A 24475-nucleotide genomic window follows, 5' to 3' on the forward strand; every position below is an offset into this window, starting at 1 on the left:
TTTAGTAAATAAATAATTAAACCCAATTTTGTATTGCTGATTCAAATTGTTAGCTAGGGTTCGTGCAGATAATCAAGAATTTACAACTTTCAGATGAGACTGAATTAAGATGAGGATTAATATTGACTGCTATTGATGTAAAAAATTACTAGGTCTTTAAGAGTTTATTCGGAAGATAACAGCTCTATAAATATTATTTTGTGGTGCCCGACTCTCTAGTTAATTACATTTACATGATGAGCTCAATCAGGTAATAGTAATTACGGAGAAATTATTTTATAGAATAGCATGTCGTATTACTTAATCCGGCATAGCCAAAGACACGACACCTCCATTTAAAGGGGTATCAACCAGATTCCTTTCCCTATGGCTTCCACAAGGTGTGAACAGTCTTTAGACATAGTGTCAGGCTTTTAATCTGAAAAATGAGCGAGAATTATCATATTGCGTCAGTGGATAGATTTGTGCATGCGCGTGCGCCGGGAGCGAGACCTTTTCTTTCTTTTCTTTATTGAAAAGGCTACCGTCCGGTTGAAATATTATAGATTATTTATTGTAAAAACAACCTGAGGATTGATTATAACAAACGTTTGACATGTTTCTACGAACTTTACGGATACTATTTGGAATTTTCGTCTGCCCGTCGTGACTGCACGAGCCTGTGGATTACTGAACAAAACGCGCCAACCAAATGGAGGTTTTTGGATATAAAGAGAATCTTTATCAAACAAAACAAACATTTATTGTGTTACTGGGAGTCTCTTGAGTGCAAATATATGAAGATCATCAAAGGTAAGTCATTCATTTTATTGCTTTTCTGACTTTCGTGACCAATCTACTTTGCTGCTAGCTGTTTGTAATGTTTTGTCTGCTGAGAGCTGTCCTCACATAATCGCATGGTTTGCTTTCACCGTTTTTTTTTTTTTTTTTTTCAAAAAGGTTTGCTTTCACCTTTTTGAAATCTGACATGCTGGCTGGATTAACAACAAGTTAAGCTGTGTTTTGGTGTATTGCACTTGTGATTTCATGAAAATGAAATATTTTTAATAATTTAGTTTTAATTCGGCGCTCTGCAATTCACCGGATGTAGACAAAAATGATCCCGCTAAAGGGATCTGAGTGGCAAGAGGTTTTAATATGGCCGCAAGAAAATCCCCTTTACTTAACTTGCCATTTAAAATTGCTCACAGTAGCTTTATTTATCTCGGGGTACATCAGATTTGAAAACCTTTTTCAAGCCAACTTTGCTCCTCTTTCAACCCGCACTAAGGACGATTTGGAAAGCTGGTCTTTGCTACACCTAACCTTAGTCACAATCATTAATTATATTAATATGAATACTCTCCCTAAATTATTTTATCTCTATCAGTGCCTACCGATTTTTCTTCCCAATACATTTTTCAAAAAGATCGACGGCCTAATTGTACCTTTTATATGGGACAAAAAGCCCCCTAGGATACGAAAACAGCTTTTGCAGAGGCCCAAACCAGTCTAGCTCTACCGGATTTTAAATTCTATTATTGGGCCGCTAACCTTAGGCTCATTCAGTACTGGTTGCAGAGAGATATTCCCACCCCCAATTTGGCTATAGATGGAAGCCGCCTCATCTATACCGGCATCATTGTCTTCGCTCGCTCACTCCTCCATTACAGGCCCTTACTCTTCCTTCACCAAAAATATGTGTCAAAACAACATTGAACATCTGGAATCAATTTAGCCGCCACTTTGGGTTTCAGACAACCTCTTCTTTTGCTACAGTAGCCTCAAATCCAGCTTTTCCCCCATCTATGATTGATGGTGCTTTCTCAACATGGTCTCGGTATTAAAAGATTCAGAGATCTCTATATTAACAATACATTTAGTAATTTGAACAATTATCAGATAAATTTGGTCTCCCCAGACATCATTTCTTTAGGATCTTACAAGTCCAGAGTTACGTCCACAGCATAGATCCCTGATTCCCCACCCTTCTTATCCCTCTTCCTACTCTGAAAGACACCTTGTCAATAATCTTTAGTCAAATTTGCTCACTACAAACCACCTCATTAAACGATATTAAATCCTCATGGGAGGAGGAACTGGGTGAGGAAATGTCTGATGAACTATGGGAAGGGGCACTCAAAAGAGTACATACCTCTTCTATTTGCGCTCGACACATTCTCATTCAATGCAAACTCATTCATAGGGCCCACTGGACCAAAGCAAGATTATCCTAAATTTACAAGGATGTGAACCCTAATTGTTTACGTTGTAACCAGTCTCCTGCTAATCATGTACACATGTTTTGGTGTTGCCCATCTCTTGTTGGTTTCTGGAAAGACATCTTTAACACACTCTCAGAATTAAGCGGCACAGAGATCGAGCCAGACCCATTTATTGCATTATTTGGGGTTGTCTTACCCACAACACATTTGACCAAAATGAATAAGGATGTAATTGCCTTTGTCACTTTGTTAACGAGACGATTAGTTTTACGTACATGGAAATCCTCTGCACCCCCTTCTCATGCTCTTTGGATTAAATCCGTTTTGAATTTCATAAGGTTGGAAAAAATTAAACACACACTCAATAGGTCTATAGACAAATTCAATGCCATGTGGGCTCCCTTCTTTTCTTATGTTAAACGACTACATTTCCCTGCAGTGCTAGAGTGATGTATATTTATATATTGGTGATTTGTATATTGGTGATGTAAGAGGCCTGGTATGTGTATACGTGACATCTCGGATGTTAAGGACTGTATGATCTGTGCTACTTGACCTGTAACAACTGTATCAAAATATATATTAGTTCTTATCTTTTAATTTTTTATATTTGTTTTGCTGTATTGTTGTCTTTGATGTGTTGTTTTATATTACTACCAAATAACTTACAAATGCAACTATTTTGTAAATGCTGTTGTTGAAAATTCAATAAACAAAGTAAAGATGGGGTGACTGCAGCTGTTTTGTAGTTGGAAGGGGAAAGTTCTGTGGGCGAGGGAGAGGTTGTTGATGTGTGTCCCTTGATGTGAGTGGGAAAATTGACATATTTCCCAGGACAAATTAGCTAGCAACAGCGAGCTAGCTATATAGGACAAATTAGCTAGCAAGTGCAAGCTAGCTAGCTAAATTGGCGTAAATGTTTAATGCTTTTCTACCTGTCCCCAAATTAATGTAATTGGTTCAGAGTTTGTTTTGATATTTCAACCTGCGTGTTGTGATCGAGTTTGGTGTGGGGGGACCAAATGAATGTATGCACGATGGTGCACAATGGCGCACGCGCGCAGCCAGTTTGGGTTCTGTGTTAGGAGGACGGTACACAAGGATAGTGGTTATTGAGCAAAATAATTTGTAGGCAATGTATTCAAATGAAGAGATAGTAGGGAGACAGTTCAGGTATTTCGATTTTGGAGTTGTTACAGTACAGCGAGGCCGCCACCACGGCGGTCACACGTAGCCATAACCAGCGGGAGTAGCTTGATTAAGAGAAAATAAATCAACAGGTTGTTGAATGAAGCAAAGTACAGACAGATCCTTGGTGAAAAACTGCCCCAGAGCACTCAGGACCTCAGACTGGGACGAAGGTTCACCTTCCAACAGGACAGCGACTCTAAGCACACAGCCAAGACAACGCAGGAGTGACTTTGGGACAAGTCTCTGAATGTTCTTGAGTGGCCCAGCCAGAGCCCGGACTTGAAACCAATCAAACGACTCTGGGGAGACCTGAAAATAGCTGTTCAGCGACACTCCCCATCCAACCTGACAGAGCTTGAGAAGATCTGCAGAGAAGAATGCAAAATACCGGTGTGCCAAGCTTGTAGCGTCATACCCAAGAAGACTCAACGCTGTAATCGCTGCCAAAGGTGCTTCAACAAAGTACTGAGTAAAGGGTCTGAATACTTATGTAAATGTTATATTTCAGATTTTTTTATTTTATAAATTTGCAAACATTTCTTAACCTGTTTTTGCTTTGTCATTATGGGGTATTGTTTGTAGATTGATGAGAGGGAAAAATAGTAATTTAATCCATTTTAGAATAAGGCTGTAACGTAATAAAATGTGGAAAAAGTCAAGGGGTCTGAATACTTTTGAAATGCACTGCTAGACATGACTCGGCCGTTGTGTTGTAGAATTTGGGAATTTTGTCTCATGTATAATAAATTCTATACATTAGTTTATACTGATTTTATCATAGATTTTTCGTTAAATGTAATTTTGTAATTTTTTCTAAAAGATTGTCAGTTGGATATGCTCTCTGCAAAGTTTTGTATATCTTCCCTATCATATGAACATCCTTTTCTGACTCAAATAAGATTCCCTCAAGGTTGCTCTGATGTCCAAAAGATTTCAAATCAGAATTTTGTGATATGTAACTTTTAAGTTGCATGTAATACAGAACAAAAATATAAACACAACATGTAACAATTTCAAAGATTTTACTGAGTTACAGTTGATTGAAGGAAATCAGTCAATTGAAATACATTCATTAGGACCTAACCTATGGATTTAGGCTAACCGTCTGGGGAGCCAGGCCCACCCTCTGGGGAGCCAGGCACAGCCAATCAGAATGAGTTTTTTCCAACAAAAGGGCTTTTTTTTGGCAGAAATACTCCTCAGCACCCCTTCCTCAGATGATCTCGTAGGTGAATAAGCCATATGTGGTGGTCCTGGGCTGGCGTGGTTACACGTGGTCTGCATTTGTGAGGCCGGGTTGGGTGTACTGCATAATTCTCTAAAACAATATTGGAGGCGGCTTATGGTTGAGAAATGAACATTCAGTTCCGTGGCAACAGCTCTGTTGAACATTCCTGCAGTCAGCACGCCAATTGTTCACTCCCTCAACTTGAGACATCAGTGACAAAACTGCACATTTTAGAGTGACATTTTTTGTCCCCAGCACAAAGTTCACCTGTTTTTAATGATCATGCTTTTTTTAATCAGATTCTTGATATGCCACACCTGTCAGGTAAATGGATTATCTTGGCAAAGGATAAATGCTCACTAACAGGGATTTTGTGTACATTTGAGAGAAAAGCGTTTGGGTGTATGGAACATTTCTGGTATCTTTTATTTTAACTCATGAAATAATTTTTGTTCAGTGTACAATGTTATCGCTCCAACTTCAGTTTTCTACTGTAGCAGTCATTAAGCTCTGTAACTGTTTCCACGTCACCATTGGCCTCATGGTGAAATCCCTGAGTGGTTTCCTTCCTCTCCGGCAACTGAGTTAAGAAGGACGCCTTTATCTTTGTAGTGACTGGGTGTATTGATACACCATAAAAAGTGGAATTAATAACTTCACCATGCTCAAAGGGATATTCAATGTATGTTTATTTTATTATTACCCATCTACCGATAGGTGCCCTTCTTTGTGAGGCATTGGAAAACCTCCCTGGTCTTTGTTGTTGAATCTGTGTTTGAAATTCACTGCTCGACTGGGAGACATTACAGATAATTGTATGTGTGGGATACAAAGATAAGGTAGTCATTAAAATATAATGTTAAACACTATTATTGTACACAGAGTGAGTCCATGTAACTTATGTGACTTTTTAAGCTAACCTTTACTCCTGAACTTATTTAGGCTTGCCATAACAAAGGGGTTGAATAATTATTGACTCAAGACATTTCCTAAAAATTATGGGGCATTGTGTGTAGACCAGTGATTCAAAATCTCACTTTAAATTCAGGCTGTAACACAACAAAATGCGGAAAAAGTCAAGGGGTGTGAATACTTTCAGAAGGGACTGTATATTGTTTGTTGCATGCTTAATGTTTGAATATTCATGTATAACTGGGTACCAGGATGCACTGTTCCATGGAACCTTTTTAGGCCCTCAACACTACTGTATGAGATAGATAATGTACTTTAATAATCCATGAAGGGAAATGTAATATTAATGCCCCATGTTTGTGCACGTGTGTGTGTTTTATGGTAGGTGAATACTAGGTACCAGGATCTCGCCCTTAGCGCTCTTGAAATAGGCTCCTGGTCATCTATCACTCTTCAGCTACCAGGTTGCCAAATATGCCAAATGTCCCTTTCACTGGCACTATACACTGAGTATACAAAACATTAAGAACACCTGCTCTTTCCATGACATAGACTGACCAGGTGAAAGCTATGATCCCTTATTGATATAATTTGTTACACTTCAATCAGTGTAGATGAAGGGGAGGAGACAGGTAAAACAAATATTTTTAAGCCTTGACAATTGAATTGTGTATGTGTGCGTGCCATTGAGGGTGAACGGGCAAGACAAAATATTTAAGTGCCTTTGAACGGTGTATGGTAGTAGGTTTCTGGTGCATCGGTTTGTGTCAGGAATTACAACGCTGCTGGTTTTTTGACTCATAACCGTTTCCTGTGTGTATTGACAATGGTCTACCAAAAGAACATCTAGCCAATTTGACACAACTGTGGGAAGCATTGGAGTCAACATGGGCCAGCAACCCTGTGGAACGCTTTCGACACCTTGTAGAGTCCATTCCCCGGCGAACTGAGTCTGTTCTGGGGGGTGGGCTAAGGGCTGTTCTTACTCACGACGCAATGTGGAGTGCCTGGATACAGCCTTTAGCTGTGGTACATTGGCCATATACCACAAACTCCTGAGGTGTCTTATTGCTATTATAAACTGGTTAACAACGTAATTAGAACAGTAAAAATGCATATTTTTTGTCATACCCGTGGTATACGTCCTCATATACCATGGCTCTCAGCCAATAAGCATTCAGGGCTCGAACCACCCAGTTTATATTGTTCTCTGTTCTGTATGCTGAATGCAGGCCAATTTGCAAAAATTTGTGAAAAGGTTGTACATAATTACATAAATACAATAACATAAGCACATAAGGGTATGCACACATCTACTTTCGTAATTAATGATGATGGCTAATTCATACAAAATTGTATTTTGAGGATGCCATTCAGGAAGGGAAACTGAATGAGTGTTTTTTATTGTTCAGTGATCATCTAGAATGAATTCCTTAACAGTCCAATGATCTCCCCCTATTGCTCATCATATCCTTGAAATGAAGCCATTCCAACAAAACAAACAAACAACAACAAAGCTCATCCCGGAACCTCATTGTGATTAGCTACAGTTCCGTCACAGACTCAGACACTAACCCTCTCCCCTCACAGATGAATTGCTTCCTGAATTAATCCAGAGTGTTTGTCCTTTAACGTTTTCAACTGAATCCCTCCCCTTGATGGATTTCCAACCTGATATGCTCCCCCTTTTAACAGCCAATAGCTGAAATGTGCAAATATTGTTTTTATTTTGTGAATAATTCTCTCAACTGTATACAGTTTGGGGGAAATACTGTACCAGGCTTTCCTTTCCAAATTAAACAGAAATTACTCTGAGTTGTTAAGCAGCAATGCTTGTGTTACAGTACAGGATGTACACATGATATGTTTAGGGTAATGAATTTCCTTTGTGAGTGAGAATGATGCACACTGTCTGCTGTCTGGTGGAGAGGCAGGCAGTGGCACGCTGTCTGAGCAGAGGGAGAAAAGGATAGAGAGAGATACAGAGAGAGTGAGGGAGGGGAAGAGAGCGCAGGGAGAGAGATACAGAGAGAGAGCGTGAGGGAGGGGGGAGAGAGTGAAGGAGACGCCAGTGCTGTGTCTGTGAGGGGTGCGTTCCTTGACCTCTGGTTTCTTGCTGCAGTGACAGTAACCGTAACACAACCTTCTCTATGTAATGCAGGTGGAGTGGTCGCAGAGTCCCCAGCCCATGGAAGTGCGTGTGCGCTGCCTACGGGCAGTCAGGGACAAGCTGCCCAGGGGCCTTTACAGCCTCAGTGTGGCCCTCCACAGCCGTCTGGGAGGTCCCGCCCTCACCTGGTCCTGTCTGAAGGAGGAGCAGTGGGCTGGGACCACAGAGCCCGTGGAGCACGGGGGCCACTTCTACGACACAGAGCTGTACGTCAACCAGAGCCTGTTCACTGTACGTAAGCATCACAGGGATGGGGACTGCTCCTCCGCTCCAATCGGGTGACAAACACATTTAGTTTAGCCCCCCATCCTGGCCTTCCTCTATTGAGAGTAATGTGTTTTTATTCAGGAGGGGAAGGACAGGATGTGATTTGTGGCGATGGGAGTTCATTCAATAAGACCCTCTTTTATTGAAACGATGCTTGGGGAAGCCGCTCAAGAAATAGTCCTTGAGATATGTGCAATGATGGAGGAAAAAAAGAAAAAACATATTCTTCATCTGAAAGCAATTCTGACACTGAGGGGCTCTGGATTAAAACACGTTCACTTCCAAGAGGGGGAAAAGTCTTTGACATGAAACCCAACACTGAATTAGCTAAATACTATCTTTAAAAACAAACAGGAGTTATCTGTCAGATAAAAAAATGACAATGCACACATGCGGTATTGAAATAACGGTTACAGCACGCTGTAGGTTTAATTTGTTTTCCACCGCAATAATTCCAACTTCTCTTCTTTCCAATGGTTTACTCTTTGGCTGCAGTGTAGGCTGTAGATTGAAAGGGGTTATGAAAATTTATATTAAACAGTAACTGTGTATATGAGGATGGAGAGACATTGTATTAAAATATGCCAGTGAGAGCCTCTAGGTTTGACTTGGGGGAAATCCAATATGAATAAAACAGCAACTTTTCAAACATGACATTTAATCCATGCATGTAAATCAAAAGAGAGATATATTATTCATTTATATAAGGGCATAGTGTTTTATTGGAATGAAAATGAAGTACAAATGCACTGAAAAATGTAGTGTATTTTCCAGAAGTCTATATGAGCAGCCATCATGCGGTATGCCCGAGCTGCAACGGTGACTAAAGTACAGTGGTATTTTTAGACGTGGAACTTGGCAAATGAAACTATTTCCACTGTAACACCCTGGATAAAGTCTTGATACTTGTTACTCAGTTTGACTAAAACATTTCACTCCAAATTCTATTGAACGTTATTAGTTCAGCTGCGTTTTCAGAGGATGGTTAGCATAGCAGTAGCATGTGCCACAGTTTTAGGTCTTATAAGTATTTTTTATTTAACCTTTATTTTAACAGGGAGTCCCATTGATGCCAAGGTCTCTTTCACAAGAGAGCCCTGTGAACATTTTACATTTTTAAAAGGGAGCCCTTTGAAATGTAACCTAATTCTAAATCATCTCTGTACTGTTCAAAGCACTTGTTGGCACTACAACAACAAATGCTAACAACAATAAAAATGTCAGATAGTGGATGATGACCAGAAAGTCATGTTTATTCATTGCTATAAGATGCCTGATGCAATGCTGATACCAACATATGAAAACTATAAAAGCTAATCCACAATTTGTTTCCCTCCTGATCCGTTTTTCCAAAGTGTTAAGATGCAGAAGGACTGTCTAGATAGTCAGTGTTCCAATGGCAACTCTAAAGGGCCTTATCGCATGTGGCCACTGTCAATGCACTGCTACAGTAGGTGGGCGTATTCATCAAGCCTCAGTCTCCTGATTATATTGTCTCAGGCTCCATCTGACATAAAGGACGGCGTAAGCCACCGAAACTGAATGCGGACCTCGCTGGGAAAGGCTGTAGGATCTGATTCAGAGGTATAAGGGTTTAAGTACGGCACTGCAAACACCTTGTGTCACTCTCAATCCTCTAGTCTCTCCCCAACCCTGGCTCTTATTTATAGATGTTGTTGTTAGCTGTGGAACCACTGCTGATCAGATTTGTCTGAGACTATCTGGATTGGCTCGAGTGTTTTTCTCTTTGCCCACGTTATCGTGCGATTTTGGGAGTGTGTTTGCAGTGCCTTCTGAGAGGAAATGAGGAATTAGCAACAGTAGGAGGAAGCCAGGAGCTTATTTTTGTTTTTGGTTCCCCTGTTCTTTGTGTGTGTGTTTGGGGTTCGTTTTACCAGGAACACTGCACTTCAATTTGATCTGTCTTAAAGATTCTTGCGAGGAGGCTGCACACATGAAGGGTGTCAGGCCCACGGTCTTAACACAGTGTTTACTTCAAGTGGGTAGAAGCATAAGATCCAACATCTTAATATTGAAGGGGAGGAAGAGGATGGAAAGCATGGCATGATAAACTAAATCTTTGGATTTTCTTTGGATTTTTTTTTTCTTTTCACCCAATCTTGTCTTTTTTCCCCCTCAGCCCTTCATCTTTCTTTTTTCCAGTCATTGTTCTAATTCCTCAACTTTTTTCTTCTGTTTTTTTTCCCGAAAGAAAGTGTTTTAAATTAATTTCCCAGAGACGGAGGAACGATAGATAAAGTTCTAAAATTGAGTCATCTTGTGTGTTAGTTTGGACAGTCGTTTTTTTCCCTCTTTTTCCTCCATTCCTTTTTTTTCTCTCCTTTCAAGATTGGGGCAGCAAATATCAGTCTGTTTGTAATGAAATGTGATAGTTGAATGGTTTAATAGGCGGTTCCACCAGGCCAAGGCAAACTGGAACACTGGACCATATGTTTCTGTTTGCTGCACCACCTGAGAAAGCCTGTCGTGCATCTCATCCAGGCCTGGCAGGCTCTCTCAGGCAACTGTGCCTTCCGCTCCCTTCTCTTTCCTTACCTCCCACCTCCCTGTTTATGTGGCTTATAGTTCTGTTACGGTAAATGTAACAATATGAAATATTTTTCAATATCCATAATATGCAATATTATGCCATAAATTGTGTCTTGAGTCAGACACTTCCACCATCATTTCTCTCAGGTAGGTACCAAAAGCAGATTAGCGGGGGATACACATGATTTATGTGATAAAACAAGTCTTCACCGTTTTCCATTACAACTAATAGAGGGATGAAATATTCCCCCCTGGTGATTGATGAAGTGGCGTGCTCCTCGTTGTCAGTTCATTTTTTAAGCAGAATGTAAGTCTACTGCTCTCTGGGTAAATAAGAGTCCCTGTTTTGTCATCTGCTAGCACAGCCCAAACTCCTCTACCTGCTGCTGCATGCGTGATTTTGTAACGTGGCTCAGTATGCTAAGGTCATGTTAGGCATGTTACTGTAAAATGTACATACTTGGGCTCACAGGGAAATTAACGTTAATATCTTCAGGGTGTCCGCAGGTCCTGTCTTAAGTCTTAAATGAATTTATCTAAGATGGGATGATGAACCAAACATTTTTGACACCGACATTGGCCTCTTACCAAAGCAATTTTGCTTTAGTCGGTAATTTCGCTTCTGGCTCTCACTCCCGCTCCCCCAATTGCACATGGAGTAAAGGGAGAGAGGCATTCTGATAAGCGCAAGCATTGACTATTGACAAGTTGAGCCACATTTCAAAATGTAATTGACACAGTTTTTAAAACAACTACTGTTACTGTTATTAAAAAAAGAGGAGAGTCCCAGCTTTATGTGAGTAGAACAATAACTTCTCAACAGTCAATATAGAGGAAATAACACCGCTTTACAATCAAGGTATGTAATTGAGATGATTGAGCGCACCATTTGGGGTGAATACATCAAGTAGCCTATGCAGGCCTACCAATGGAAGGTTTTCTCAGGATGTTACATTTACTGTTAGATCAGTTAGATCTGTTAGATCAGTTAGATCATCGTCAATCATGACTATCTAGCAACAATATCATATTAAGAGTTAGGTGTTTTTTTGTGTTCCCACTTCCTCTGCCGGTAAATTATGTAGCATAGGCTATAGCCTAGGCCAATTTTAACACAAAAAACATGCAGGCAAATTAATCTCTAAATATACATGATTATTCTGGATCCTATTTTGACATGTTTTACCTCAAGATATCCATCATGCATTCCCTGAACATGTTAGATGAAATAGCTCATTTTTCCATGTCTTTCTTGGCACTGGAAAAAGTCAGTCTAGAGCCCTCCTGCTTAGCTAACTTGCTTGGAATTATAGCCATTTGATACCTGATTTACTGAATGAGGGAAGGACCTTGTTAAGCTGGATCAAAAGCCTGCACACCCAGTGGCCTAGCTCTCCAGATGGAGAGTTGACCCCTGTTTTGTACAGTAACAGTGCTGTATGTTTGACTTTAAGGCATTTCTTTCACAGTTGTATCGTTATGGTATTGAGTATCATTATAGTTGGTATTGGTATCGATGCCAAAATTCTGAACACTTAAGAGTTTGTGATCTAGCTAATGATTAGCCGGTTGGGATAGCCTAAACAAATGCATGCTTCAGCCATCTATATCTTAGCCACTATGCTACTTCATCCGTTAGGCGGCAGGAGAATGCCCATTGCTAAAATAGCACACCTGCCTGATATGAGCCATGTAGGCTATACCCTTTGGTGAAAGGTAGTATCTAAAAAATACTAATTTTTTTGCCAAAATTGCCACATTTCTGGAGGGAAATATTAGTAGGTGTGTGGCGCGCCCAGACTCTCAACAATCGAAATGTGTTGATCACCTCCAGTCGCTCAGCTAACTCTCTCAAACCAGTCTTTATCATTTAATCTCTTCCCAAACCTTAGTTTAATGCCAACATTGTTGTGGGACCGGTTAAGACCGTTAATATAATCTATTGTAGGCTGTCATGCAGAGACAGTCTGCATAGCGTAACATGGAAAATAGATTAGTAGAGGACACAGAGGCGGATTTGGAGGAATGATGATCTAGGTTGTGGTTTGAGAGTTAACAATCTCCCCTGAGGGCTCCTGTCCTATTTGCCCCCCTATGTATGTATGTGTGCGTGTGTGTGTGTGTGTGTGTGTGTGTGTGTGTGTGTGTGTGTGTGTGTGTGTGTGTGTGTGTGTGTGTGTGTGTGTGTGTGTGTGTGTGTGTGTGTGTGTGTGTGTGTGTGTGCAGATCCTGCCTGCGTCGTGTGACATGCTGCCCTCCATGGTCCTGCTGTTCAGGCTGCTGGGCCTGACGGGGGAGCGGAGCCAGGTCGGCACCACACTGGGCTGGGCCGCCTTCCCTGTCTGCCACGCCACCCTCACAACTGTCCAGGGCCGCTTCAAGACCCCCATCCTCAGGGGGATCCCGCACCCCCACCTCGACCAGTTCCGCAAGATAGAAGGCCTTATGTCAGCCGACCTGGACAACTGGCTGTGTAACCTGTACTTCCAGGTGTGTGGGCGTGTTATCGTGTGGGTTGGTTGATGGTAGCGTGTGTGAGGGAGAGTGGGCGAAGGAGTTGTTTCCGTGTTTGTGTTTGTGTGTCCCTTTCAGTTGGGAATGTTGAGCCCAGGGGCTATGGACAGTCACCTGATTTGAACCATTATCAGAGAAGCTGGGTGGTTGGTCTGAGGGGATATTATGTGTGGTAAATGGTTTTAGCTGAGAAATTGTAAATTGGCCCCAGATTGTAAATAAACCACATATTTACTAAACATATCCGGATGCATTTGAGGTGATGCATTGATCCAATTACTCAGCAGCTTAATTTAATTAAAATACAGAACAAAGGTTTCTCTAGTTACAGTTCCTCTGCATTTCCTTGTCCCAAGTGTATTTTTCCTATCAATAGGAATAATTATTGCAACTAATATCTAGTGGTTTTTAGACATAAAGGAGTAGCCGCTCTGTATCTCCCCAAACTCCCCTCTCCCCTTCCCGTAATGGCTCTACAGGTGAGGAAGCTCCCCAGTGGCAGCTCCAGAGGGGATGAGGAGCACAGTGTCACCCTGCAGATCCCTCCTCTCCTCGTCCCCCCTTCGCCCCCCCAGGCAGGCCCAAGCGGCACCAGCCCCAGCCGGGGGAGAGGCGGCATCAAGCCGTGTCACCGGGGGTCCCCTCTCCACCTGTCTGCCTCACACTCCTCCTCTGCCTGCTCCTCCTCCACTCTGCCAGGTAGGGCTCCCCCACCGTCACCCCCATCACCCCCTACTGCCAGCGGCCACAGTGGGGGACAAATTTCACCTAATGTCACAGACAGAGTGGCAGGTCTCCATGGCTGTCAAAGGAGGTGATTGTGCTCTGAGGCAGGTCCTTGGTGTTTATCATGTGCTATTATTAGTTACTATGTATTGTCAGTATTGCTATTGTATTGCTAGATATTGCTGCATTGTTGAGCTAAAAACATAAGCATTTTGCTGCACCTGCGATAACGTCTGCAAAATTGTACGCGACCAATAAACTTTGATTTGATTAATATATTTTCAAAATACATTTCAACCAGTTATAGTACCAGAGTGTATTACTAACATTGCCCATTTCAAATTAGATTGAACATTTCATTCCATTCTACACAACAAACAAACACTCATAACTAGAAGGATGTTATGCAATGGGAACTATGGAATAGATCAAATGTTTTATTAAAACGAGGAAACGGCTAGTTCTCTAGCAGGAACTCATATAACCTCTCCGTGTGCCATTAGCATATTCATATTTTGTTCTTCTGTGGATGTGGATGTGCTCAATGTGTTTGCGAAACAACAGATGAGAAAACCCCCAGCCTCATGCTGAGATAAAAGTCATAGGACATGTTGCATGTATTTAAAAGATACACTAAGTATGATTTGAATTCTAGTGGTAAGTTCGTGCTGCACGCGAGTACAAGCAAACAACAACAACCACCTAAAAACACATTTCATAACACTTGGTTTGACAGCACAATGCTGAAGCCAGTGTGGTTCACACATTTTTGTTCTCCTGAAGTATTTGGCATTTTCTATGCAGAGAACTGAATCTCATGGCATGGGGTGTTTGTCTAGTACACAGCCTGTCCAGTTGACACCACAGCATTGTGAAATCTTTGAACAGTTTATTGTTGCCACTTAAGCTTTACTTTAGATATGAGGACTTGTGATTTATTATAACTCATTGATGAAATGCAAACATATGGGAATGTCCTGGCACTACAGTCTTAGCCTGGTCCCAGATGAGTTTGTGCTGTATTGCCAACTTCTATGGTCCATTTGGCATGACAATGACCATAGGAGTTGGCTATACAGCTCAAACAGATCTGGGATGAGGCTACTAAAGTCTCTCTTCAGTACGGTCACATGGATGTGTTTCTCAGCTGAAAGGACAGGCAGGTGGAAAAGAGTAACATCGTCCATCTGTAGAGAGGAAGTGAATAATACCGGCCTGCTATTACCAAGGATAATGCGGCCAGTTTCTCACTTAAAACACACTTCTCTTGTTTCCCCTGGTTTTCAGGTCAGGCAACATCCTGGCCAACGTCAGAAATCAAACATAGGCTCATTTGGTATTGATCTAGTACAAAGACGACCAGGCCTCTGTTATTAATACATCACTTTTTTTGGCAGGGCGCTCATCTTTATTTAACAGTCCTCGAAAAAGTTTCTGGGGTAGTGCTGGAGCTTTAAACATCAGACGGGCGTTTTAATTACAAATGAGTTGTGACAGGTCTGCTGGGTAGCAACCTGGCCCATTTTAAACGTGATGTCGGCTGACAGCTCGAGCCGTGTTCTCCGAGTGTTCTTCGAGCGCCTCAACATGTGGAAGAAATTGGTCTTTTACATTTCACAGCTTGTCACTTCCTCTGCAGTGCGACCCTTGACCTCCCACTGAGATCCTAACACCCCACAAGGGAAGTGTCCCCGACAAGAGCATTCTGGGAGATTTATGTTCTGCCACACAGGCAAAGTACCAGTCCTCCACACCCACCTCCTCCACTCTATGAAAAGAAAGAGGGGGGAACAACAGAGAAAATTCAGGTGAGGAGGTGGCTGGAGAAGAAGTGAACCTGATCCGTACCTTGAGTAACGGATCAAAAGGTGTCCCTCACAGCACCTCGCGGAGGCCCGTTAAGGCACCGCTCCGTAAGTCTAGCTGACGTTTGTGTCACATTTGCATATGGATCCTTTCACGTTGCATTACTTCTCGGAGCGGAGTTATGATATTCAGATGGAGAGATTACGTCAAGCTCTGAGGAGAGAGATTGGATAGACAACTTTAACCTAGCCCACAACTGGAAATCAAATTCAGCGAGGAAAGAGAGGAACAAATTATTTCTGTTATCCAGCACTCTGTCAAAGTCGGGGGCCTCAACCATTTCCTTCCATTTGGAGGAAGCTTTCTGTTTTTGATGTATAGAGATTCCTTTTTCTTTCTGTGCGTGTAACGCCAGAGCTTTTCTCATTATGTGCTTCCCTCAGAATCAGGACAAGTATATGGAGACCTCTTGTCATAGGATAACACACACATAGTCTTACTTGACAGTCAGACTGAAAGTTGTGCGTTCCTGGGGCCTTAAGTTAATTAATCTCCCTCGCATTATCACAGCCCTGGATGAGGTGTCTATTACAGACAAGAAAGTGACTGACAACCCCATCCTTGATGACTATACCAAATAATAGATTTGACGAGTTTGGAGAAATTATGAAAAAAACGCTGATGTATAGCCATTTTTCACTGTTGACTTTGTTGTGTCAGAAAAGTAAACTTACCATATGAGAATCATAATCCGGTTTTACTTTGTTTGCTCCATGCATATCGAAGTCTATATTCCTTTTTGAACACACGAGAGTCGCCAGAGGCGGTGTGGGTTAACTGACCTTTCACATTAACTGAATGATCCGGTTACACTTGAGTTTGTTTGAATCCAAATGACTAATTAGATTAGGCCTGTGTTCTATGATTGCCGTCAGTGGATCAGTAACTGGATGCAGCGGATCAGAGTTGAGAGGGTTTCGTTTTGTGTTGTTGCTTTTCTCCCCCTCGTTTTGCCAATGCATCATACTGCATCATAATACCCCCCTTGAGCACAATTTCGAGGATTTTTCATCTGTCTCTGGAACGCTGCCCTGAACATTCAGGATAAAGGTCCCTCAGGGTTAGGGTATTGGTCATTCCAGTCAAACTTTACCACTACGTTATATCGTTATAATGTTATATCTCTACCGTTCTGCGATGGTCCCCCAATTAATGTTGCACTGTCCATATTCTACATTGATGTTTTATTGTTATGTCAAAGCCTGTTTGTATAGATACAAGAGTAACCCCACAAAGTGGATGTTACAGATTGGGACAAACGGAACCCAAGGGGAACACTGTTTAGTTTAACCCCCCTCCCCCATCGCATACATACAGCATGTCCTCTATGCTGATGAATGAACAGAGATGGAGATGTGAAGTGTACTTCAACAAGATCCTTTTATTAATCACCGCTATAATATTCCAACATGTTATCCAAGCTTCAAGTGAGACTGCAAAGATCCGTGATCCTACTTCGAGTTGCGTCATCGAGTAAACAATGTTACGTTCCAATAACCACATCGCTGTGAGTCGAAACAATCGCTGAATATAAAACCCCGCCACCGAATACCGGCAGCGAGGGCACTCTCGGGTAATCAATGATTCACTGACCTTGGCTCCACGGTCAACTTTGGACCAATCACAGGGCAATTAGAAGCCCAGGTGAGTGGAAAGGGCTCGGCTGGTCGGCTTTCACTAGCAGTAACGGCGCCCTGGACTTCTCAGTGTGGTGGACCCGGGGCCATGTTTTCCAGCCGAGGTCTCTCTCGCTCTCTCTCTCCCAGCTCTTTCTTTCTCTTCTCCTTCTCTGTCTCTCTCCCTCACTCTGTCTGTCTCTCTCTCTCTCCCAGCTCAGAGAGAACCAGCTGGATAACAAGGAAGCTGTTGTTCTACCCTCGGAGCAACACTGGGGTTGTGGCAGCAGCCCTCCAAGTTCATGGACATAGCCTATAGCTGTCAACACTGTGCTAATTCTGGCCCAACACCATCTGAGAATCAGGGTTGGTGAATTAAACCCGAAGCTGCAGTATGGTGCTCTCTCTTCTCTTCTCTCCTCTCTTTCTTTCTCTCTCTCTCTCTCCGTCCACAGCGGCGCTGGTGTTTTAACACACAAACAATGACAATGAATGTCCTCTAACAGTGAGTGAGCTTATATCAGACCTCAGCTGTACCGCTTAACTGCATGCCTGTCACTTTCTGCAGTACTTCCAACCCGTAAGCAAGGTACTTCTGAGTTTGTATTATTTCGATGTAACTACTTTGTTTAATATATTCTTATTTTTCTGGAATTCATTCTATTTTTAGGACCTATAGCAAAAAATTATACTCATTGTCTGTTGAATGCATTTGAAAGAAAAAGCATGTTAAACACACCCACGTTTGTGAATAATGTTTGTACATTTGACTACAAGGGTCATTGACTCAGTGCCATTCTGTTATTGATTCTCTTACACCTTCTCAATTTCCATCTCTGTCGGTCTCTGGCTTTTCTATGAGGAGACTTTTTTACCTTTATTTATTTATTTACCTTTATTTTTACCTTTATTTAACTAGGCAAGTCAGTTAAGAACAAATTATTATTTACAATGACAGCCTACCCTGGTCAAACCCGATCGACGCTGGGCCAATTGTGTGCCGCCCTATGGGAGTTCCAATCACAGCCGGATGTGATACAGCCTGGATTCAAACCAGGGACTGTAGTGACGCCTCTTGCACTGAGATGCAGTGCCTTAGACCGCTGCGCCACTCGGGAGAACTTACATCTCATGTTTGACTTACTGTACAGTAACTGTCACAGTAAAAAAATAAATCTGAATTCGGTATATACTGTAGGATCTCTTTAACAGAACATTTTATGATTTTGAATGTTGACAGCACACATAAAGACTTAACTTTGCAAGCCAGAGTTAAATAGTTATGCAATCACATGACAGATCATGGAAAAAATAACATTCTTCACTCTGAAAATAACAGATATAAGCTTATTACCTTGTAACTGTAGGCATTCCTAATGTTTACCAGCAAAGCCCTGGTAATTAAGAACTACATCTGGGTTGGAATTAAATCTGATGTCAGTCTCCGAAACCAGGAGGAAGCTGAACAGTCTTGCCATTAAGTACACTTTAGCCGTCAGACGGATTTGCTGATATGTCGCCTATATTTAAAGGTTATTATTACTGATATATTTAATCCCGCAGCAAGAGAGAAAAATTATATCATCTCAGAGGTTTCCATATTTATTATATAGATGTGACTGGCTGCAGAAGAAGACGAGAAAAAAAGCGCTGAAAAAAAGTTTCACATAGTGAAATTTTTACATGTATCAAGCTAAGGTTTACTTAATTAGAACCTCCAGGCAATGCAAGAACCCTTTTTTAAATTCTGTGAATGTTAATATGCTAAATAATGCAAAGCTCCGGCTCTTCAAGCATGAGACACACATCTGGCGGCTTACCATTTAAATTACAGCAAAAAAATGAGAGAGAGAGTGAGAGAGAAAAGAAAAAGGGGAGGAAAAAACACTTCAAAAGTAATTTTCCAAAGGAAAGAAGAATGGAGAAATGTATTACAACCAAATTTAATTTCTTTTTCGATTTTTCATCATGTCTAATTGCATGCATTAGAGCGTTCAGGCTCGGAAGGTTTGGCTTCTTAGATTGTGGGAGATGTGTGTGCAGGGACGTTTCATAAGTCTCTCTCTCTCTCTTTCTCTCTGAGGAAAATCAGCCTCTTAGACTTTGTTGCTTTTGCAAACTCTCCTGACAGAACAACGCAACAACTTTACTACCTGCCTCTGACTACGATCACTACACACCACACATGTGCAGTATGTACCACTGGAAGTGGGAAGAAATATTTGAACAATATTGCAATCATGTGTTGACTGTTTTATTTTAGGAATAATCTACATCATTTTGAAACATGTATTTGGTAATTATATAGTCAATTATGCAGGACTATTTCATTGATTGGTTGCTTAAATTAATGATGTCCTTTTGATTGATAAAAATAGTGATTTAACAAATATTTAAGAGTGCATTTTTTGTAGTATTTTTTTTACATACATTAAATTGTATTTACTTTTTCTTATTTCAGTTACTAGATACTGTATGTGACGAAATGGTGTTAGTCAATATGTAAGTTACCATATATATAATGATATAATGATATTTATATTTTGTGTTTGTAGTTTGTGTGTATAAAATCAGTGTTTCGTCCTACTGTTTACTGACGATTTGAGATATTTTTGCTCAAATACGTTTTTTTAAACAAACTTTTTATTGCTTGTTTTCTTTTTGAACAACCTACCTGGTCAACTCCTACCAGCACTCCTACAGGAAGCAGAACCAGGATAAAAAAATGTATTCATTAAGACATAAATAATGATTTATGGTTACAGTACTTTCTCTCTCTTACTGTTGTTGCCAGATGTGCTTTGCTAATGAAAATAAACATGAATCTTTCTTTTCTTTCTTTCACTCTTATATGACAGGGAAGAACTCCACAGTAGTGGTCCCTGAGAAAATAGAGGAGATGAGAGATCCCTACACAGAGAAAGCAGAGACATGGATGCACTACAAGGTAACAATGTGATTTAGGAAAAATAATGTCTACCCCCCCCCCCCCCCGACACACACAAATCGTCTCCAGCCCTACACACTCCTCCCGTCGTTATTATCTCAGATTTGTCCAAATATATTTCACACTAACAGGTATTTTTTCGGTCTTCAAAGCCAGGTTTGATCTGCTTGACAAGCCAAAGCAGCTGAAATTCTGTGAAATCAGCAATGCCAGCCAGGCCTTTTTATTGCTCCGAACACGCCTCTGCCTGAGCTACAGAGGACTTAAGCTAAATGAACCAAAGCCTAGTACGTTACCTGCCATACTTTGAAGTGGTAATTACAGAACTACTTTTCTTTGCTGATCTGGCATTGCTGTCTCACGTTCTGCTTTGCTATTGTGCCCTCCTTTGTTGTTGTGATGTTATTGTGGTGACGTTATTGTGGTGATGTTATTGTTGTGATGTTATTGTTGTGATGTTTTGGTTGTGATGTTGTTGTGATGTAATGGTTGTGATGTTGTGGTGTTGTTGTTGTGATGTTGTTGTGATGTTATGGTTGTGAAGTTTTAGTTGTGATGTTTTGGTTGTGATGTTGTTGTGATGTTATGGTTGTGAAGTTATAGTTGTGATGTTGTTGTGATGTTATGGTTGTGAAGTTTTAGTTGTGATGTTTTGGTTGTGATGTTGTTGTGATATGGTTGTGTTGTTGTGGTGATATGGTTGTGATGTTGTTGTTGTGATGTTATGGTTGTGGTGATATGGTTGTGATGTTGTTGTGAAGTTGTGGTTGTGATGCTGTTGTGGTGATATGGTTGTGTTGTTGTGATGTTTTGGTTGTGATGTTGTTGTGATGTAATGGTTGTGATGTTGTGGTGTTGTTGTTGTGATGTTGTTGTGATGTTATGGTTGTGATGTTGTGGTGTTGTTGTTGTGATGTTGTTGTGATGTAATGGTTGTGAAGTTATAGTTGTGATGTTGTTGTGATGTTATGGTTGTGAAGTTTTAGTTGTGATGTTTTGGTTGTGATGTTGTTGTGATATGGTTGTGTTGTTGTGGTGATATGGTTGTGATGTTGTTGTGATGTTATGGTTGTGAAGTTTTAGTTGTGATGTTTTGGTTGTGATGTTGTTGTGATATGGTTGTGTTGTTGTGGTGATATGGTTGTGATGTTGTTGTTGTGATGTTATGGTTGTGGTGATATGGTTGTGATGTTGTTGTGAAGTTGTGGTTGTGATGCTGTTGTGGTGATATGGTTGTGATGTTGTGGTTGTGATGTTGTTTGTGATGTTGTTGTGATGTGGTAGTTGTTGTAGCAGATGATGCATAAACACCACATAAGCTAATATCCACCTCACACTCTTCCCAAGCTTTTATTCCTCAAGCTCCCCTCTACAGCCGCGTTACAAGTGGCTCTTAGTCTCCAGACGGCCAATAATCAGCACTGCTGACCTCTTAAATGAATAAGTTTGTTGATATGAGGTGTTCTTTTTTCTGAAGCCACAAAGCTGCAGGGTTTTAAACGCTGCTAACTCTGTCAAATGTCACCCGGTTGAAGCCAGTTGTCTAATGATTAAGTGCGGTGATCTCAAACCTGCCCCAACCTGGGCGCGGGGGATCAAATTTCAGCCCCCTCTCAACCTACGGTGCCTGGCTAATTAAAATGTATTTTCTCCAGGCGACCACTTCAGCCCAGAGGGCAGGAATCGCAGTGGAAAATCTGGCTCTTAAGATATTGCATTAAATGTATTGTAGAGACACCAGAGAACATTGTGGTTTATATGTCTCCTGTGTTTTTTCTCCTCTCCTCTCCTCTCCTCTCCTCTTCTCTCTCTCTCTCTCTCTCTCTCTCTAAATCTCTCTCTCTCTCTCTCTCTCTCCACCTTTTTTATTGTGATCATCACTCTGGAATTCACACTTTCTTTGGCAAAGATTGCACTATGAAAACCAATGGGGCTTTTATAGGGGCCTTACCCTATTTACTACATCCTGGGCACAGTTCTCACAGGTGGAGGAGAGCGAGAGAGACGGAAGGATATTTTTCAAACAAGGGAGCTGATTAACATAATCAGGAAGTATTTCACAACTTCTAGCTAGCAGACAGCCTAAGCCCACCCAAGGGCAAGGCAGCACTAGTTGACAGGACAAGGTAAAGCAAGCCGTTAACACGTTGCCGGGCTTAACATATAATATCAGGCGCTGAAGTACCTCTGCAGGTGAAATATTTAAAACCCACTTCCTACCATTATGACTGTGTTTACACCAGTCCACGACTAGTGTAAATAACAGCAACATCTGCCCTATACGTTCTGCTGCATTTCTCCATCTACGCCTTGTTTCTCCCTCATCAAAGTTGCTCCTCTCCAGATATGTGTTATTTGGGTGTCATTCAGTTCTGAGACTGGAAGAGAACAGTGGCTCAAAAGTGTGATGCACTGTCTCCATGTGATCCCCAGATAGATCGGGGCCCGTTTCCTGCTCTGCCTGCTTTGATTACAAACGACATCCGCATGTGTTGTGCCCCCCCCCAATTTGTGCTCTCCCCAACAGAAGAAGCCAATCAACAAGATAAATAGCTCGAGCGCCCATGTAAGAGGGAGCGCGGCACCTCCACCGCTTCTGCAGGGCCAGGCTGACAAACAGGAGACAGCAGCTCCGGCTGCAGCATCATCGGAGAAGAGGGAGAATCTCTGGGCTAAGGAGATGGAGGAGTATACGTTCTCCCTACAGTAAGTCTCACCACTCATTATACAACTTCCAGTCGCAGCACGGAGGAAATGTGTGTGAGGACAGCTTTTTGCCTCGCAGAAACGGGGCCGCGATAGCCCCATTTTAGCGCAGAATGTCTCGGTAATAACTACTATAGAAACGATGGCACACTCACACATCTTAGGTAGTGCATTGTGAAGAAGACCCATTTTTATTTTTTTAGGGGGTGGATCAGCTTTAATATTGCAAATAGATTGTGGTTTCTATCAAAGTAATTGTTTGCATCATTTCCAGTCCCCCATATATATTTTTTTATATCTTTGTTTATAAAAAGTGAGTGCCGATATCTCCAACCCCATCGTGGTTATGTATCTCCCCTGGTGCTATGGGGTAAGATCTTTAAAAGGGGTACGCATGGCAACATTGGCTCATCACAGATACCTCTGTCACTGTGTGGTTAGTTGTTTTTCAATTCCCCTGCAATACAAAACTGAATAAGAGGGTTGGGCAAATGTTTTCTCTTTATTGTGGCCTACAGCATTTGATTTGAATGAGAAAACAGGGGTGTATCAAGCACAAACAGCCCAGGATACACATGGTATAAAACACCTCCGCCAAACACGTCTGAGAAAAAAATACTTTCATAGAGTATTAAAATAATATAAAGTGAGTATTGCTTATTTCAACGGGAAACAAAGTTTTGCAGGTATTTGTTTTTATTTGAGATTTGAGAACATAAATGAATACAAGGCGAATCTGCAACCATCACAATGAGGGGGAAAGCCTCACGCTCTCAGGGGATTAAAAAGGGGCCTGTGTTTCCTCATTTCAGAGTAGTTTGTAATTTATAGCTTCCGGTGGCATATTAAACAAGATCAGAGACTACACTCTGGCATCTCCCGAACACACCAGGGGAATTAAAATCATTACCACGACAACAAAAATGAAGCCACAAACATGACGACACAATGCTAAGTGAAGGAAGAGAAAAGCACATAATGATTCTAACTTGTATGGGCAGACTATACGACGGGAAACATTTAAAGTGTGTTTTACTTTTACTTTGGGACACTTGGTTGATTATTCAAGATGTGTTAAGCTGTGGAACATATTACAATTTTGCCTTTATGCCCTATAATGAACTAAAGCCTTAGAAAGCTACTCCCATATTTATTACGTTTTAAGACCGAGCTCAAACTTCAAGCAGAGCTCACTCGTCCTACATTACATCTGTTCATCACAGCAATCAGAGGCACTGATGTTGTCTTTCCTCAATATCCCAAACAGTCCTGCAGTGCTTTTTGAGTTACGCTGGGCATGTCTAGCACCTGAGGACTGTATGGGGAACAAGCATACGGGGATACTGGTATTGTTTTATTCACCATTCCACTCTTCTTACTGTAATGATGTCATCTGTGATGCCGTGTGCTGGAGCTCTGTGTTCTATTCAGAATTTCTGGATTCATATTGGGGTGATTGAGGGATATTACTGCCATCTAGAGAACCACGAGAGACTGAGCCCATTGATGAGAGCCTTGTTTTTAGGGCAAATCAGATATACACACCGCGCTCACACTGGCTACTGTGAACAACGTTCA

At 41.4% G+C, this 24475-nt stretch overlaps 1 protein-coding gene across 2 annotated transcripts in view; it reads left to right on the top strand.

The window, feature by feature from the left end:
• Nucleotides 1-24475, top strand: part of ofcc1 (orofacial cleft 1 candidate 1) — a 102397-nt gene that overhangs the window by 28896 nt on the left and 49026 nt on the right. For both annotated transcript variants that reach the window (XM_090199082.1, XM_090199083.1), the window contains exons 12-16: nt 7697-7936; nt 12749-13012; nt 13516-13735; nt 20103-20191; nt 22719-22897. In XM_090199082.1, coding sequence (XP_090055208.1) covers nt 7697-7936; nt 12749-13012; nt 13516-13735; nt 20103-20191; nt 22719-22897 — 992 coding nt within the window. The remainder of the gene's footprint in view (nt 1-7696; nt 7937-12748; nt 13013-13515; nt 13736-20102; nt 20192-22718; nt 22898-24475) is intronic.

Source organism: Oncorhynchus mykiss, chromosome 15 (genome assembly GCF_057628025.1).
Source record: "Oncorhynchus mykiss isolate SJ-2025 chromosome 15, ASM5762802v1, whole genome shotgun sequence".
In the NCBI taxonomy this organism is placed as follows: Eukaryota; Metazoa; Chordata; class Actinopteri; order Salmoniformes; family Salmonidae; genus Oncorhynchus; species Oncorhynchus mykiss.